The 20,179-nt window shown below is 34.5% G+C and overlaps 2 protein-coding genes across 4 annotated transcripts in view; one reads left to right on the top strand and one right to left on the bottom strand.

The window, feature by feature from the left end:
- Positions 1-20,179, bottom strand: part of CENPP (centromere protein P) — a 153,645-nt gene that overhangs the window by 91,552 nt on the left and 41,914 nt on the right. The window lies entirely within an intron of this gene.
- Positions 10,157-19,303, top strand: OMD (osteomodulin). 2 transcript variants are annotated; one of them, XM_085302473.1, is made up of 3 exons: positions 10,157-10,240; positions 15,348-16,309; positions 17,231-19,303. In XM_085302473.1, the coding sequence occupies exons 2-3, from the start codon at positions 15,370-15,372 to the stop codon at positions 17,548-17,550; spliced, it is 1,260 nt and encodes a 419-aa protein (XP_085158599.1). In that variant the 5' UTR covers positions 10,157-10,240; positions 15,348-15,369; the 3' UTR covers positions 17,551-19,303. The 2 variants fall into 2 exon arrangements, with proteins under 2 accessions (XP_085158599.1, XP_085158598.1); XM_085302472.1 differs by having other exon boundaries at positions 15,345-16,309.

Genomic DNA, 20,179 nt, shown 5'->3' with positions numbered 1-20,179 from the left:
AACAATGGAAGGAAACTTCAAATCTCTCATCAATTTTACAKAACATAATTTTTCAGCTCAGTAGAGATATTCCTTGAATAAAAATGGACTTCAATAAAATCTTCAGCTGAAAGTCCAACTACAGTCAAAGAGTAAATACAAGGCTAATAAAAAGAATAAAAAGCGTAACAGAAAGTTCACAACATTTAAGTCACTAGTTTAAAYGTATTTTTAAAATCTCATGTACCAATTTCTATAGTAGTTGCATCAACTCAGCAATAACAACATAAATAGAAAAGCTGATTCAAATTCTGTAGCTGAACTAAAAGAATAAGCTCACAGTATAATGTAAAATATTATTCAATGCTAATGTAGTGGTAGAGATTAATAGAAAACATTATAGGAAGCTAAACAATTCCTTACCTAATGGAAGCTCTTGCAGYGGAAACAGGAGCACTGCATCTGCCAATATTACGACTTTTAAGTAGGTGGACTGTGGGTCTGAACATGTGTAGGAAGACTCTTGATTACTTTTGTAACAGCTGTACCTCTCCACCCTATCACAGCAGGCCAGTTCAAACCACTGATAATAAAGCCACTTAGCAGCAAGCATGGAAGCAAYTACCTTCGTTCTCAATAAACATTAATGATTGCACTTTGCATAAAATTCCCAAGGATGACAAGTACCCACAAGTGAGTTGATATGCTAGAAGAGGAAACAAAACAAAACAAAAAGCGTGTGTGGGGGGGGAATCCCTCTGGTTTTTGTTCAGATTGCCTGTGTTCTTCTCACTAGCACCTGGCCCATGAAAGCAGAACAGCCACTGGGGCTTTTTGGTCTCCTAAAGCAAGTAAGTTTTGGCTGAGGCTGGTTAACGATCTAACACAGTCGACAGAAAATATTCTCAGTCTCAGACCTAATGTGAGACTTTCCTTATGGGTATGGCTCCAGCGTAGTGCTCCCACTCCCTAGAAAGCATGCCTCCTATTTTTTAAATCTACTAATTCCTTACAGGTACACCTTTAGAGTTTCACCAATTTGTAGGACACTGTTGAAGTCAATATAGTAGRAAAGCTTTTAAGTGATATATTAACCTTGGCACTTTATGCTTAGATGCTAACATATTAAAACACGTAGCAAAATCCTAAGAGGTAGAAGACTACGTAGTCTTTATCTCACCCTTTAGAGACTTAAAAACTCTCTTCCCTATTTTCCATTCACTCAAACTGAGAAACTCTTTCTATGTTCAGTGTCCACGGATACAACTAACATTCACAGAAGAAACTGCAACACTATTTCAAGATACTACCTCCCTCCCAGATATTCATTAAATATCCTCTAAAGGATTTTATCAACTGCTCAGCATTTCGTCATCTTTAAGGCAAATTCAGCTAGCTTAGTTTACAAAGCTTCATCTGTGATTTAAATCACATTGGCAACTTTGCGTTAAGGCAGGTAAGTATCAAATGGTTCTGTACCAGTCTTCTGTAAGAATTATTCTTAGAGAAATGGTAGGAATTTCTTAAATCTTCACAAATTCTGAGGATATCTGTCTATGATCTATAAGAAACAATCAGGTTCAAGAGCCCTCCACTTCAGATATCATTCTTTGACTAGTATTTGTGGGTAAAAATAACTAATAATTTATATACCTTGCATCTTAGTCCTATTTTGACATAAAACCAAGTGGATGTCACACTACAATACAGACATTACAGCATAAAATGTGCTTCGGCAGTTATTTCTGAATATGGGCACCAATGAACTAAAAAAGGCAACTATGATACTGATAATACCATGATAATGCACTTGTGTTTGAAAGTCTCTCATCTCTCACTCACAGAGCAATTGGCCTCAGTAWCAACAGAAAGTCGGGGGAACAGCCAAGAAATCAGCTACACCTTTATATACTCCACTGATGTTACAGAAAAAGGAGAGCATAAGAAAAAAAGATCTGATTTAAATCCTTCTAAGATCTCGCCTCTAATACATATTTCTGTACAAGCAACTACATTCCTTTAATAATAAAAAAGAAATGTATATTCTTTGTAAGCTTTTCAAATTTTCAAATTAACAAGTTCCTCTGTTCTGAAAATCAATTCATTACACAAAAAAAGTTAACAAATTTCACCAGATGATGGCAGCCTAGTGTTAGCAATAGAAGGAAAAGTAATTCTTCCAAAGAATAAATAGCAAAGACTGTTGTTGCTTGATAACAGCTTAAACTAGATTGATAGGCAGTGCAGCCTATTTGAGTACTGAAGCACTATTTGAGCATTGCTAACGACAGTTCTATGCCCTCCTCTACCACCATCTTGTCAAAGGATGAACTCGCCTCAGCTCCTTGCATGTTCTCCCTGCCTCTTCCCCCTAAATCTACCTACTCTCTGCAGTATTTTGAAACACACCAATACAAAGAATATTATAGATGTTAAATAACATTAATGCTGAAATAATAACAAATTTAATAAGACAGCTTACAAAACACTACCAAGTCATGATTCTAACTTGCACCATCAACCATGGCAGATGCATACTATGGAAGCTGCAACTTGCATGCAATAAAACAAAATTTCTTTTGTATGCATATAAAAAAGACCAAAAATGTTATCAATGTCTCCTCTTTTTGAAGCTCTAAACCACCTCATTTTGAGATAAAACAATTTGTTCTTCAAGTAAGACACCTAACGAAGAACAGTTCTGTAAAGATGTGTATCCGCTGACATCCTCAACCTTCTATCACAAAAACCCATTCCATCTCATCCCTAAAGACTTTAATCCCAGAGCAGCAGTATCCTCTTTATCTTCCACATCTTCCACAGTAATGTTTCCATGGGATAGAACTAGGGTTCAGAATTAAATACTTGAAGCTATGGATCATCCAGCTGCTTTCTCCTGCTGCCAAACAAGTTAAAGAAAATGGAAAAGGGTTGATTTTTCTTCCTTAAAAAAAAAAAAAAAAAAAAAAAAAAAAAAAAAAAAAAAAAAAAAAAAAAAACCCGGCAGTATCAATGTCTTCTTGCTCTGCCCAGCAATGGAAATTCAGTATGTTGGCAAGCAGGTTGAAAGTGGCCACCACGCTCCAAGGAAGGAGGAATGGATAGAGGAACAGAGAAAGAACACAGCTATTTCATGCTGGGTATCACTGCATGATATGATGTTCAGAAAACAGTTGTAAAACCATAAAAGCAATAAGCCAAAGCCAGCTGTAACTGAATTTAAGTATCAATTTTGGTTTTACAGTTTGTCCCATGTTAGTATCTTAGGTAATGTTTTCTACTACAAGAAAGCAGATCTGTTCCCTTTGGGGGACACAACCACTTTCACTGACAAGCTAGAAACTGAGAAAATGTCTATCAAAAAATAATAAGCTAATCCTTTTTCCTTCTTACTATCTATATAAAACCATGCAATTGTTGCACTAAAATCATGCCAGTATTCAGGCTACGTATTTCCAAGTTTCTGGACAGCCTATATCTCTCAGAGACATTCTGATAATTATATAAATTCTTTCAAAAATAAAGTATCTGAAAACATGATACAACTCTCTAAGCAAAGGGAAAGGACAAAGATTGTAAATGAAGGTGGAAGGATAAGGACAAACCTTAGTTCTCAGGGTTGCTGTCACTAAGTAAGTTACTCCATAAACAAGGAAGCTACTGAAGTCTGCTTTCCAACGGTATTTGAGCCTTAAAACCTTCAGGTTCTTTCAGCTCCTTTCTACCTCCCAACACATTCCTCAGCATATTCTCCCACAGCTCCCTTGCGCAGCTACCACCTGTTCGGCTGCCAAGTGACAGAGCTAAAAGTATGCCAAGGCATTAGTCAACGTGCTCCATCTCACCATCTGGCTGCTGACTCTAAGCACGAGAACTTATAGCTGTCTTTTCCTCATTTTGAGTACCTATTTAGAGCTCTCTCCTCTACCCAGCCGCTATTTTCCACAAATTTGTAGAAAGTACATATACCTTTACCTCTATCCTCTGACAAATTTGATTAACATTAGCTCTGAGGATCAAAAGATACTGGTGACATAATTGTCAAAGACAATTATTTCTTTTGGAAATTGAGTATAGAAAGTTTGGCTATTGTATTTGTAATTAAAACATCCCAAAAAACTCACGTTAAGAATTCCTGCACCAGCATCTCCCAAAAGTGATGCAAATGCCCAAGACGAGACAAGGAGAAAAAAGGATATAAATTATGATATGCAAGATATTAATCATTCATGTTGGTTTGCTAAAGTGGTAGATATTTCAGCTATCTAAAAAAGGTCATGATTTGGAAATCTGATACAACTTCACTGTTACAAATTACCATTAAAACATACAGTTAATTTCTCTTTAAAGTTTGATATTAAAAAAAAAAATGAAGCCACTGAACACAATTTCAAAAAGCAGTTACCTATTCCTGAGAAGTGATTTCTGCTTTCTCTCAGAGACAGCAATCAACAACACCACAACTACATACCACACTTGTGCAATCATAGCTGGTCATTTATGAATGTTACGACATTTCTGTTCAAGTTTAAGCTTAATCTAGACAGCTAAATCTTTCAGAGCTTGAATTTCTTGTTATTATTTTGATATTCTCTACTAATAGTGTTACAAGTAGTATTGGCTCACTGGAATCAGTTGAAGTAGCTTCAAATATCAGAGAAGACTGGCCAGTATAGTTGAACTTAAGCAGAAGGTCTCAAGTTTCCAAATTTGAGCTATGCCAAGTTGTTTTCTCCGGTCCTCAAAGTTTCTGGATATTTTCCTAAGCTGCGTCGATTTCAAAAAAAAACAAGTTCAAGAATTTTTTTTAAATCACGTATTAACAAGAAACAAAAAATTAGGATAGAGGCATTAATTTTCAATGACAATCAAAGAAAGGAAGAAAATGCAAATGAATACATTAAAAATAACATCAATCATCCCCGCTTATACAATCTCAAGAACAGATTCCTCATTAAAATATTGCACAACTTGCCCTGCAAAAATAAAGTGCACCACAACAGACAAAAGAAACATTAGTATTTCCATTTTGTTTTGACCAGAATTTAACACTAGGATAACAATAAAAGTAACGAAGAGCTAAAAATAATGAACTCATAATCCGAAACCTCTTTTTTTTTCCCTCCCCTGTTTTGCTATGTTCAGAATTTAAGACTGTTTTTTGGTTTCTTTTCCTCCTTTCTAGGGAGACTAGAGCTTTGAGAACAAAGCTGCTAATAAGAAACATATGGAAAAGCTCTAGAGTAAACAAAAATCTGACTCAAACTCCAAATGCCACGTATCACATACTAGTGTCTCAAATTATCTGGTAAGATACATATAACATTTACCATGCATACTCAGTGAATCACCTAAGATAGAAGACAGTGTGAAGTATAGAACAAACAGAAAAAGCTTCCATGTTATTTAGGAGATTTCAAAAACTGACCAATTTTGGGGGGGGGAGGGGGAATACCCAGACAGCTCTCTCATTCTAGCTATTCGGGATGTTTCTAAAGCTTGTGTGAGCCAATAAAAGATTAGCTCAACAGAATATGCTGCCAACAGACAGACTTGTCTGCAACTGGCAGACTGCAAACTGCAGTTTTTCAAATAGAATACAACAGTTTTGCTCAACAAAACTATGCAGTTCTGGAATTAACCATTATGCTGCTGTGATTGAAGCTAGGAATACCATACAGACAGGTTTTCCTATTCTCACAATTTTTCAGTCTGTAATTCTTGTCCAGGAGGAATTTGAAGACTATGGGATTTCTGGAGCCATAGCATTCTGGTTGCAGCTTTGACTAGAATTCCACACACATCCACGCACAAATAAATCTGGCCATAAAGTCCCTGTGCACGAACAATAAATCTAACAAGCTTGGATGCATGACACTAACTGCGTATATACAAGACCATCTGTGCATCCCATGAAATATGATAGTATCTGATATGTTAGATCCATTATGCATTTACTACATGTCACTTATGCAAAGCTTTCTATCAGAGTCAAGGTGCACAGTACTGAAGCTATCATACCTTCTTTGCAGTTACACTTGGAGTAACTGTTAAGAAGTAAAAATTTTTTCTAAATATAATAAAATATAGGTATGAAAAATTTTCTGGTGGACTGCTCACCAAAGGCTGTAAAATTTCTTTAGAGAGGGAGAGACAGCAAGTCATCAGCAGAAGCATGCACTTGCCTCTTAGTTGTTCAGCATGTGTTTTTTCCAAGTGCCTAGTGATTTTTTAGATGTAAAGACCAATAATTTTTTTTTTTTTTTTTTTTTTTTTACAGAAACACTTTTCCTTAACTCTTTGGCTTCTTATTTGAGGAAAATTAAGGTGGCCTGCCATCCTCTAAAACATTATTTAACCTAAATTGATATCCCATTCAGGCCATCAGGAAGAACATTTAGATACAATATATATATTTTTTTTTCTGGATAGACAGCCAGCACTGTTCAAACACTATCTTCTTGCTATTCTACAGGATGAAACAGAAACAGACAGAATAAGTAACTCATGGGTCAGTAACATAGACTAGATTTTTAACACAATAAAAGTGAAGAAACTATTTCTCTATTAGCCAGAGAAGCAGGAGCTCAGATTCAGGAACTGATGGAATAATCAGGTATTCTGCAAGAATAGATGCCTAAAAATAAACTAACATTTAACTAATGGGAAGAGGAAAGTATTTGCTTTGAGATAGGCTTAAGGAATGGATGTTAGATGTACTCTCTCAGTAAGCAGTATGTCTCTAGCCCATTTCACATACTAACACCACAGCTCGCAGACTGTTGATATTTTATTTACATACATGAAGACCATGCCTAAACTATTAAAGAACTGAAAGATACAGTTTAAAAATGGTGATTCTAAGGAATGACAGCTTATGCTGATCTCAAATGAATAACATTGAATAAACTATTGGAGATGCAATACAGACATGCACAAAGGGCACTACTGTTGGTGGACTTACCAACTTGGACTGGCASTGCTCAAAGATCTCTGCACGTCATATTCAGCTGCATCTCCTGTCTCACTTTCCTCCATTATAACACACCGTACATCTTTTATTTACAATGTTTATTACTTGTGTTTATTCATGAATGCAAGACACTTGTCATATACTAGTACCTATATAATTTTATATAGGACAATAGAATAGCAGAAAAATTCAACAATTTCAGTAAGTAGCCAGACTTCTATTTAAGAATTAAATATAGCTAGTGCCACAAAATCTTTAGAATGATCAACTTATGTGATCTCTAAGTGGTAATACCTTATTTTAAATAGAGAGAAGCAGTTCTGCTTGGAACCTCAGACTTGCCCTAATCATTGAAATCCAGTCAACTCTCAATCTAATATATTTCAAATACAGGAGCAACATCTGGTATTTTAAAGGTATTTAACTGCTGCTGGATACATAGAGGTCTTGATTACATGTGTTCACACTCCTTTTCTGGCATACAGAAAGAGGAAGAACTTGGGATTCATCTGCCTAACCTGCCTGCACCTCAAGAAAGTACCACAAGCACAGATTTCAGCAATGCAGTTTTCATTCAGCTTGAGAAAATGGGATATGGGAAGAAGGCTGCTTGATGAAGGGTGGGGAGAAGGAAAGAAAAAGGAGAGGAATGTTTTTCAACTGAGAATCAGCAAATTCACATAGGAGGAGCATAAAAGGAGGTAAAGGAGATACAAGGCAAAAACCTTTCTATTTTCTACACCATGGATGAGAGGAAATGCAAAGTGTTTATATGCAAAATGATACTTAGCAGCCAATGAACTCTTCACAAGGTTAGAATAGCCACTGCACCACACTTCTTTGTAATAAGAATATACAAGAATTTTTGTTTTTTTTCATTCTCTTGAGAAGCATGTACAAGAAAAACAGCTATTAAACCTATACACAAACATCTTTATTTTTTTTTCTTTAAATTCATGGTTGTAGCATGCATATTCAAGTTGTAAAAGCCTTTAAAAAAAATCCACTAGCAACCAACCACAATCTGCCTTTAAAAGAGTCAATGAAGAAACTTATTTTGGACCATTTGATCAATATACATAAAATATAAAGTTTAATAAGTCTTATGAAATCTTTTTCAAATATACACTTTTTGTAAAGTCAGAAGTGTTGCTCTCAGTTGCTCAGCTTGTTCTTTCCAGTAGCTCCTAGCAAAACAAAGTTTCACATGTGTAAAACAGACTGCATAAGAGCAGGGCTGCTAAAGCTTTGATCCTATAATATCACATACTAAACGGGAAATATGTAGAGACCACACAATAAGGCGCAGGTCAGAGGGAAGTGTAGGCCCCACACAAGTTGCAGCTCTAGCTTCCCTTCCTCTTTTAACAGCGTATGTCTTGTCTCAGCTTCGCAGCATTCTTTATCAGATACGATGACCCCTTTCCCACAACCTTTAAAAATACAAATTCACACAGGAACATGCTTGTGGAATGACTTTCCATTGAACAGCAGAGCAACATGAAGTCTGTAAGAGCTATTATTACTGAGTTTTATGGGCTCTGTCTGGGCTGGCAGCTCTGCAARGACAAGCAATTCAAGACCTTGACTTACTGAGAGCTCTACCCTTCATCATCTAAATTTTCAAACTAGCTCTGACACAGAATAAAAAAAACCCTGCAGCCCTTGCAGACCTGATAATCAGTTCCCTCTGTTGATGACAGACACAGAGAAGAAGCGTCTTTGCAGGTCATACACAAGAGCCATACAGGCTGCTAATGGTCTGCCAATAGTGTTTCTGGACTGCTTGTTGAGTCTTATAAAACCCTACGGATGCTAATTTCTATCTACATTTTCTTTCCATGCCTACAATCTGACTTTGAAGTGCTGCCCACTTTTGATGACAATAGGGTTGAGGCTGTTTCTTACTTCAGAGACCCACAGGCTGTATGGAGAACAAAATTACAACAATCAATTTTCCTCATTATATTTGATTTTTTTCTTTTCTTCTCTGCAGCCAGTTGGGATAACAAACTAACCTCAATAGTTCTTATGTAAAACACAGAACTCCTTCAAAGTTCACAGCTAAGAGGTTTAGAGTTTTGAGTTGGAAGCCCTTCTTCAGAAGTCAGATACCAGGATCTTTCTTTTTTAATGCCTACGTATAAATTGGAGGAAAAACATTTTAATTCTAGCAAGGTAGTGATTCTGCAGTAATTCTCAATAGCATTAACTTATACAGCTTAGCTTAATTTGACTTCCTTTGATCCTCTATGCTCTATACGATCTTTTTTCTTTAGTTTTTATAAAAATCATAAAACTTTGTATCAAAAAAACAAATGATCTTTTACAGTAAAACCTTAAGAAAGAGAATATAGTAGTATAATTTATTCCTGCTTATATCTGGGCCAATCCTATTCACGAATTACGTCACCTCAGCATCAATGGCTATCTTCTCTACTTATTCTGGGAATATTTTGCCTCGAATTTTGAAACTTCAAACAAGCAGTTTTTAAGTTCACAAGTACTCAACAGTTAAGCAAACGTAAAAATCAGTGAATACTAGAACAATCTCCGTTCTTAATGTGTCGATTCTGAATTGAAGCTGAAAAAGCTAGCAAGTCTCATAATGAAATTGCATGCAGTTAAGGAAGATAGTAACACTTCAAACATTTTAATTTACAAAAAATGATCCACCCAAGCCAAGTCAATTTAGGCAAATAAATTAGCTTCCAGCCAAACCTGATTTTGAGCTTGACATACATCTAATAAATAAAACAATAAGAAAAGYTTTTAAGTTCAACAGTATCAAAAAAAAGTCCTTATGAAACAAAGGAAAGATATTCACCTTAAWTCTATCCACATGATCTTTTAAACAATTGAAAAAATCAAAACAAGTTGAAAACATTATAGATTTGTCACGGCATTTGAAACAAGAAGTCTTCTGTGTCTGATGTTAAATTTAATCCTTTCATTACTCTTCTTGTAAGGAAATTCCTACCACATCACAATCCAAAAATAAAAGATGATCAAACCACACAGCTTGACCAAGATTACAAAGCATAGACTTGTTTGTATCCAAGATTTGTTTGTGGGACAAAAAAGGAATTCAGTCTTAACATACCCTATGGGTAGATCTGCATAATCTTCTGCAGCTATATATGCATTAAATCAAGCAATTCTGTGACAGGACAGACTCTTTTGCTCTGCCACTGTGGATATTTAAATGCATCATGAGAGCTTAGGTCTCCTGATAGCTTAAGAGGATTTGGGACACAATCATTAGTTGAAAACGATAGAAAATATCAGGTATGAAATTAAATTTAAATTCAGTCCAATTTAAATTTATCTTTAGAGCAAATAGCTTTATTTTTTGCATAAGTTTTATTTAGAACAGTTAATATAATGCGGCTTCCAAAGAAGTCCACCATATTCTTTATCTTTCTCTTAAGTATGTATTTCAACAGCAGTAAATGACACTATTAAATGGTATAACAAATGCAATGTAATGGTATATTTTTAATTCATAATTATGAATATATTTTAAGAATTTAAAAGATGAATTACTTCTGTTTTAGTATTATTTAGGTTTGACGGTACAACATAGTTACTCTTCATCTGCTTACAGTGAAGCTAATAAATGACTACATAGTTATAATTTTACTCTTTCAACTTCTCCTTTGCAATTCAGTATTCTATACCCAAATACATGGCTGCTTTATTACAAGCACGGCGAATTCCCACAATATTGGTTTTGTTCTCATGGTTTCTGGTGCTTTTCTCCACATCCCAAACGTTAGAATCATGCGTGATTTACCTTTTTAAACAGTGTTCCAGTCCTTAGCATTACAGAGAACAGCTTGAAAAGTTCAAGTAGATCATCAATGTTAAGAAGCTCAAAGCCGAAAAAGAAATAAAACTTATTGTATTATTTTCTTGAATCTCTAAGCCACTTAAGCATTTTAAAAATTCTGATTCTTCCTCATGAATAATTTGGAAATAATGAAATTGTAAGACCAAAATCATAGTTAAATGCTTCCTCAGAATTTTCTGATGAAATACATCAGACAATTTATCCAGAACAGTCTTATTTCCTCACCAAAAGAAACGGTTCTTTTTTGTCATTTTTTTGCATATATCACAGTTATGTCAAATTAGCAGCATATAACGGCAAAGGTAGATAATTGTGCCTTTTTTGTCCTGAAAGCTATGAAAAATATTTTGACTATGCAATAAATATGGTTTATATCTTATATTATACTGTTGTTTCTCATACTAAGATTTATGCTCTGTTTACACATCTCATCAGAAATCATACTGAAAACTTAGAGTAAGTTGTTTATTGCAGTTTTTGAAGTACCCTGAGTAGTACTACACTGTACTAAAAACACTGCATAGCAGAACTATTTCACCAGAAGGAAAGAAGAAATATGGAGATAGGGGGTAGTACAAAATTGAAGATGTTACTCATCAGGACCTTCTCTTAGCACAAACTTTCCTTCAATTTTAATAAGGTTAAATTTTTACTATTTCTTAACTTCATGTTTTAAAAGACAAATCCTTTGGATAACTGAATGAGTGTAGTTGAAACTACACTATGAACTCATGACCTCTGAAATATATTTGAAATCTTATTCTCCAATTTTTTAAGTTGAACTGATAACATTGAACAAATCTTGTGAATAATTTTGAGGTGATTGTAACAAAAGCAGAAATATTTTCACAGACTTACAACATGACACTTACAATAGCTGATGATGTGGCATGAAGTTTTTTACTGGCAAGTTAGCAGAGGGGTAAAGGCTATTATTCTACAGTGCCTTCCCACAAGACTCCTCACCACAAAATATGGCTTAGAGAGATCTTTTGTTCCTTCAGCTGTGTTAGGTTATTGCTCAGACGGTTTCATCAACACAGTAGTTTGCTGTCTTCTACAACTTGAGCTTCACAGACCTCCATAGAGTAAGTGCTCTTGGTAAGCAGGAATAAAAAGAACCAATTGTGATATTTTGTAGAGTTAGTGTGATTCATATGTGTTATATAATTTCCAGCCTTCAGCTAATAAAATGTTTGCAACTACAGTTACTAAGGTTTTAGTTTATTATAGATGGCAAAATCAGTTTCTCTTATCAGCTATAAACTTTTCTATTTTCTTTCAATTTTGTAAGTATACAGGCTATCTTATTGTGTGCGTTTGATTTGTTTCCCTCATTATCACATTTTAGGTGGTAAGATTCTTTTTTTTTTTTTTAAGGAAATAAGTTCTTAGAACTGTTTTATGCAGAAGCTTTAGTATGTCAGTGCTCTGAGACATGAACTTCAAACTTGTCAAGACAGCTATCACTCTACCAAAAAATTATCCAAATTCAGTTAAGGTATGAAAAGCCCTCAAAATACAAGTTCTTACATCTCTGTAAAACATGCCAGAGTCTTTGAGATCTATTATTTATCATTCCCTATTCCCTTTGTAGTGATCATAATCATTTCCCTTACATTGTCTACATGACAAGTAGATCGATTGCAGGAAGGCCTAAGTAAATGATTTTCTCAAACTGAGCAGGACTTTCCTGAGTCATTCCTCCTGATGTATAAGGATTATTGTGACACTGAGAACAGAAATTATTAATTAGAAGTATTTTGACACCTATTAGGACCCAAAGCAGTATGGAAAAAGAACTGATTGACACCTCTGCTGGTCAGAAGGAATAGGAAGAAACAGAAATCCAGAGAAAATAAAACTAGAAGGTGAAGCTTACATTCTGCATAAGAGCCAGGAGCAAGGAAGGAAAGAATAACAGGAATCAAAAGGAAATGAAGAACATGAAATAGGCATGGGGACAGGTTGTTCCAGGATCTGTTCAAGAAAATACAATCAAGTCACAATAGAGACAGGATTTATATATGTAGACACCAGCAGGCCTGAGTAGGAGTTAGAAAGAGTCTAATAAAGTATTCTCCTGATACACACTGCCAGAAATCTGGAAAGCAGTTCATTCCTCCTGTAACACAGGATTGCTTCTTAGCCCAGCAAATTTCATCAGCATATTGTGTTTATACTATGCTTGTAGTGGAAGGCTCCATACTGCATAGATATGTTTCTGCAATTATTTACCTATATTAGCTCAGATATCTGATGATACTGTTGGGATACGAAGAGCCTGGCTTTGCTAAAGATCTACAGCATGGTTTGAAACAACTGATTCCATCCTAAATTGCTTTTAAATTTATCAGCTATAAATAATCATTAAAGGAGCATTCAAATACAAATGATGCAAAGTCAGAAATTCAAGTTAGACAATACCATAGCTGATTTTACCCAGCCACTTTTGTAGATAGATTGTGATGACTTAGTCAATTCTAGGATTTTGTTACTATTTTTTTTCCTTAGGATTCTGTCACTCTCATTTAAATCAGAAAATACATCATGCACTAGGAATCTATCAGCAGTACAAACCATAGGAAATCAGTGTTCGTAAAACTCTTCCGTTTTGTTATTTTTTAATGTGTTTGGTAGGAAATATTAACAACTGCAAGAAAACAAGGAGTAGACTGCCTAAGGAACTTGAATGTCACTACTAAAATAAACAAACAAAGAAACAAAAACAACCACTTCTCTGCTTGCTTCTGCCTCAGGGTTCCCACATATGGTGAGCCAAAGTCTCTTACCAAAATTTTCAGTAATTTATGTGCTTTGACCAGCAGTGTTACAATTTGACTCACCTAAGTTACCTAAGTTGTTTGACTTAATAGTATTCCTCTCATTGCATTAAGTGCTTTAAAATGTTGTTAGTCTTTGAGCATCTGAAATTTGACACACAGAACTGGTTGTCAACAATTCCAACTTTCATAACATTGCTATTTAACCTCAGAAGGGCATTATAAAAGTAAACTAGTTCATGTCTGTAAAGAACATGATTACAGAGGAAAAGGAAGACTATAAAGAAAGTCTGTGTTTCAGTGAAGATTTTACATCGTGTGCAGTACACAATGGTTGAAATCAAATACAATGACACGAACGGAAAAAAATATATTTTTTATCATCATTAATGCATTGTATTAGGTCAGCTGCATGTTGAAAACATAAATTTCCACAGAGCATACAATCACCAATGTCGTATCAACTTTTGTTGATTTTACATCTAGTATTTCAAAGTAATCTATTTCATTGTTGCATCTGCAGAAGCAATGCTGCGTTAACTTTTTTCTGCAATTACCTCACCATAGAATTTGTTTTGTTTTTAACAAAAATAATTTTCCATTTATAACAAAGAAAGAAGTCAAAAGTCATGGCTTAGGAGACTCAGTAACTCTAGCAAACTTCTTCACCCAGAGGGTAGGACAACACTAACTCGGGTTATCCAGGGAGATCCACCCTTGGAGTTTTTCAAGGCTCATCCAGACAAAGCTTAGGCTGACCTGAGCTACTGCTGGAGATGTCACACTTCGAGCAGGAGGCTGGACTACACAGCCTTCAAAAGTCCCTTCCAAAGGATACTTCTACGATCCTATGATACTGAGCATTCACAATCTTGTTCTGTGCCAGTTCACAAGTGAGAAGAACTAATGTATTTTCCAAGGAAAAAACCCTCACTTTAAGAGAGTATAATAAGGCTACATACATTTGAACCTTAAACATCTGCTTTTTCCTCCTATCACATGAGCTGTACAGAAAGACAATTCATACTTGTCTCCTACCATCTTTGAGTAGCTCTCAAATTATGAAGAACGAAACTTTCCTTTAGAAATACTAAAAACTAGAAGCCATTTAAATTATCTTATATATTAATTCTAATGAATTATACAGCTTAAAAAAGTCAATCTCAATGTAAAGAGAAGTAGTTACTGCCAGGTACAGGCACAGAAATCCAGACTGCAATGACAGTATGTTTCCAATGGTCTGAGGAAGAAATATTCTCCAGAAATCCGATCTGCATCTATTAGAAACTGACTTGTCAGGCTTTGCTAATGTCTCCCATTACACCAGAAAGAATGCAACACCTAAGTGTCTAATACGAATCCCAGACTGCAGCAGTTCACATACAAAAGTCCTTTTGCAAGTTCTCTGAAATTCATTATTGAGAAAAGAAAGCAGATTGTGATTTTTTTTTATGCTACTTCTCCCAACTGCTGTGATGCCCTTCAGTAACAGCACACGTAGAAAGCTGCTCCTTGTCAGAAGTCAAGCAAGAAAACTCATGTTTATTTCAAGGCCACACGTTTGCTTATAGCTGGTTTTTAGCAAGATAAAAATTAAAACTTTTTTTGGCCTATTATGTAATTACCAGTGTTGCCAAAAAAATACTTTGTTCTGCTTATTTGAATTATTTTATTTATATTGCTTTTTCTTAAAACTGAAACTTAAAAATGACCTAGTTTATGATTAGTTGATAACCTAATTTTTTCTTCTCATCAGCAGGGTAAAACATACAGATTTGAGTATGGGGATTCTCAGTCAGCTATCAATCATTCACCTGCTGTGTGCTGCTATGGTCATTTGTCAACATGAAGACTATGATTTTGGGGATGAATATGATGAAGAGCCAGATCGTGAATATCCATATTATTTTAATTTTCATCCAAGTACACAAGATGAAGGTCCTCGTTTTCCTGTTCCAGTTGAATGTGCCAGAGAATGCTTTTGCCCACCAGCTTTTCCATTATCAATGTACTGTGATCATCGCCAACTTAAAATGATACCAAATATCCCTATTCACATCCAACAACTCTATCTGCAAAACAACGATATTGAAGCTGTGCTTGCAGGACCCTTTACTAATGTCACCATCTTAAGAGAAATTAACCTGAGCTACAACAAAATTAAATTTCACATGATTGACCATGGTGTTTTTGCCAAACTTTCAAACTTAGTACAGCTTCATTTACAGCATAACGAATTAGAAGAATTTCCATTCCCACTCCCCAGCTCTCTAGAGCGACTCCTCCTTGGTTTCAACAAGATTTCTCGGTTATCTGGGAACGCACTGGAAGGATTACCTAACATAACCATGCTTGATCTCTGCAATAACTTTCTTGATGACTCAGCACTCAAAGGAAAACACTTTTCAATCCTGAAAAATTTAATGCAGATCAATTTATGCAACAATAGATTAAAGACCATGCCTCCTGATCTACCACCATCACTTATGTACCTCTCCCTTGAAAATAATTCTATTTCTTATATTCCAGAAAACTATTTCAGTAGACTTCCAAAAATCATTGCCCTAAGAATGTCACACAATAACCTGCAGAACATTCCACACAATGCCTTTAATCTCTCTAACCTTTTAGAACTTAATCTTGGACACAACAAATTGAAACAAGTATTCTATATTCCAAGAAGTCTGCAGCATTTGTATATTGAAGACAATGACATTGAAAGTATGTTGTTGGTTTTAAATCTATAAAAGTAAAACACAGCGGGTTTGGGGGTTATTTGTTTGGGGGTTGGGGGAGGTGAGGGGAGGAGAGAGAGCAGGGAGAGGAGGCTAGGGTGTATTTTCCCTACCATTCTGGTTTAAGAACTTTTAACCTAAATCAAAGACCACTGGAAACATCTCTTTATGTTCTTGGTTACCACACTTGCCACCTTATAGCTTCTCAGCTTGGTCATGTATAAACTAAGTGTAGAATCCAGCAGAGGTCTAAATTTGCACATAGTTCAAGAGGTAATCTGATGTCCTTTCTGTTGAGAGGTGATCTTGAGCTATTTGTGCTGTGAGCTAACCAATTAATTTGGCACTGAACCAGAGTTCATACACAACATACTTCTCAGGAGTAAGTGCAGCTATGTAGCTTTTGATCTAAAGCAGGAAGAATATCCTCCCATCTTCTTCAACATGCAGTGTAAACATATCATTGGCTAACCAAACAGGAACATTTTAAGAGATTTGTACTTTTGCATCTTCCTCATAATTTCTAAGAAGATTTTTTTTTAAGAATCTGCACCATTTTTCTCACATAACAAACTAAAACCTTTTAAAAACTTGCTTCTGATGAGAAAATTGATAAAAAAAAAAAACATATCTAGAGACAAGGAGTTATGAAAATATTCCATTCACATCAAACAGTTACTACAAACTGTAGCGGCAGTCATTTCTTTTACCCTACAAGCTTAAACTTCAAAAAAACTAAAAAAAAATACTACTGATACTTATGAAATTGCTTTAGAACAAAAAGTATTAATATGGTGAACCACAAAAGTATTTTCTGTGGTAAGTTTCAAAAAATAAATTGTAATTTTGCAACAGTTCTTAAATACAACTTTCTGTATTTTAATTAGTATTTTTCTCTCTCTTGCAGTCATAAATGTTACTTTGATGTGTCCGTCTATTGATCCAATGAACACCAATCAATTAACTTATATACGGGTGGACCAAAATAAGCTTACAGTTCCCATAAGCACATACGCGTTCTTGTGTTTCCCTCACATAAGAACCATTTATTATGGCGAACAGAATGGTAATGTTAACAAGTCAACACAGCTACGAATACCAGTGTTTCGCCGATTTTTAACACCAGAAGAATTTGATGAAACAGAAGATGATCATGAAACAAATGATGGTGAAACTGAAGAGGAGCACGAAATTGAAGACAATTACTTTCATCCTTACTTTCAATGAAGTAATCATGGTTAATAAGTATATATGGAAACTCTTCCTTCATTATGGGGTATTAATATCCATGTTAGAACAGTTGGCTAGTTGGGATATTTAAGATATACCTATCAAGTGGAGGTAGGATTTTAATGTAGGTAAATAAGCCATTACTGATGTAGTTAGAAATACAATACTAGAAGCAAAGACAGAACACTTAATGTCAGCCATAGACAGCAGCCCGAGTATATAACMCGAGCTGACGATGGACTCATTTCTGGGTTGGTTGCTTATAATAAAAATATGATACCACATATTACCACAATTGCTATCCCTACTAACTAGATTAAAGCTAGCATAGATTTCTTTGCTTGTGCTACAGTTGTTTTCAAGACTTAACAAAGTTATGAGGAATATAAGCTCAGAGTGGTAATTAGTAACTCAAATCACATCCTAAGATCACACTATAGTCCGTATGGCAAATAACTAATAGTTTAGGATACCTAAAATTTTATTCCTCTAACAGTTGCCTTTGCCTTCCAATTAATATTTCAAACTGCAGTGAAGCCAGACTACACCTATTTTGTGCTGAGATAAAACATGCAAAAAATTTTATCTTAACTAATCATGTTAATATATGCCAAGACTGCCTTTACTGACAAAAAAAATGTTTAAGAACTTCATACTAAACCTGGACTGACTTTTAATTTGGCATCTTCACCACATAAATTCAAAGAGAAGCATACAGTATGTTTTAGTAAACTATGGTTTTAGTGCAATATTTGAATTTTTGATCCTTCAGTGCTGAGATAGCTAACTATTGCTGTGAAGAAAGTATATACTAAGTAAAAGCTTCCATTCACGGTGCAGCAGGAAGAAAATTGGTATGAAAATCTATTACATTCTAAAGTGGTCCAACTTGCAAAATTAGAATTACAGAGATCAATATCCCACTCCATAAAAACATGTGGCTAAGAGCAACAGTCTGTCTGGTTAGGTACCCTACTACTGACAGTAGTAGGAAACAGACAGCTAGTAAAGAGTGTTAGAGAATAAGATCACAAAAATAATTTGAACCTTCTTGCACATTCTCCAGAAACATAGATACTTCTGCTTTCAATTTCTGATTAGACAGAAAAAACAAAATTTGAGTTTCAAATCTTCTTCCGATTCTGTTAGCAGAGTCCTGTAAATGCGTATTATAATAGGTTTTACTTCACAGCTTGTACATCAACTAAAGAACCCTTTTTCACAAAAGGGSATTTTAGTTTATTAGTAACATAGACAATTAATCACCTTTTATGCATTAACACAAATCTAAACCGCTAATATTAACATTTAACATATAAATTAGTCGACAGCATTTTAGAGGCATTAAAAAAAAGCTTTTGTTACACTTGTTCAAGTAGAACAAATACCAATAGTAGCATTCAGTTTTCTAAAATTATTAATTTAGACTACACTCCTGCACAAATACCAATAAGCGACTTCATTCTATTTCAAAGTAAAACACAAATTGCTTTAAGCAACCTAAAAAAAGTGCAATATAATATTTGAGCTATAGTAAGTTTTTTTATTATGTCTTATACCTAGAAATAGAATCAAATAAATACAGGGTAGGAGACTATTTTAGGCCACTTTGTCCCCTTTATTTAACGTCTGTATATTTCAACACTTAAACTCCTGAAAAACCTTTTTAGCCATGTGGAAACATCACTATTTTCACAGGAAAAGCAAATAAGTGCAAGAAATAGTCAAATTTTATATTATACTTTATATATGGGAAAATTAAAAATACTATGTAAAATTATGCTAGAAAAAATTTATTATAATTTATAAAGGGTTTTTGTCTTGTTTATAATAATAGTTATGTTTTGAAATCTCTAGTATATTTTGTTTTCTGATGAAACAATTAAGATATTAGCAAATGGGATCTGCTTTCTCAAAAATTATGGTCTTCTTTAATGGGCAGAAATTCCTCTCAAGRCCATCAGTGTAACAAACAGTTGTCGGTCTTTAAGAACAACTACTTGCAAAAATTTACGAACGCAAAATTCATTGCATCATGATTAAGTTTTAAGTCTTCTATCAATTAATTTGAGAAGTCTACTCTTTTTCCCCTTCTCCTTTTTCTTATGTATTTCACAAACAGATTGAATATTTATCATAAAATATTTAATAGCATTAAGAAATCTACAGGTCTGCAGAATTTTTCTTTCCCTTTTTCAAAATTAAAAAAAAAGTTCATTTACATCTATCAACCTCAGCTAGGCCTTTGGCTTCATGAAGGAGGAATATGTGTGTATTCATCACCTTACTTAAGTACTCATATCAAAAATCTATACGCATTAAATACATATAGATTTAAATATACATACCTATAATTCTGTAGCTTTAKTAATATGAACACATAGTATATTAATCTTAAGGAATATTTACACTTTTTCATCTAGTTCAGATTTTAATTAGAGGTGAATAGTGCACAAAATGCAAACCTAAATTAAGATAGGCTTTTTTGAAAATCTTGCTCAGCTCAAACAGTACATATTTATAACAAGCTTTCTTTTCTTTAAAAACAAYCATAGATGAAACAAATTCAGCTTTAATTTGAAAGTAACATTAAAGATTCTGACTTTGTAGCAACTAATTAAATATA

Source organism: Rhea americana, unplaced genomic scaffold, assembly GCF_003343005.1.
Source record: "Rhea americana isolate MKP2758 unplaced genomic scaffold, rheAme1 scaffold_19, whole genome shotgun sequence".
Taxonomy (NCBI): domain Eukaryota; kingdom Metazoa; phylum Chordata; class Aves; order Rheiformes; family Rheidae; genus Rhea; species Rhea americana.
The sequence above is the reverse complement of the archived record's forward strand: the minus strand, read 5'-3'. Positions and strand labels throughout refer to the sequence as shown.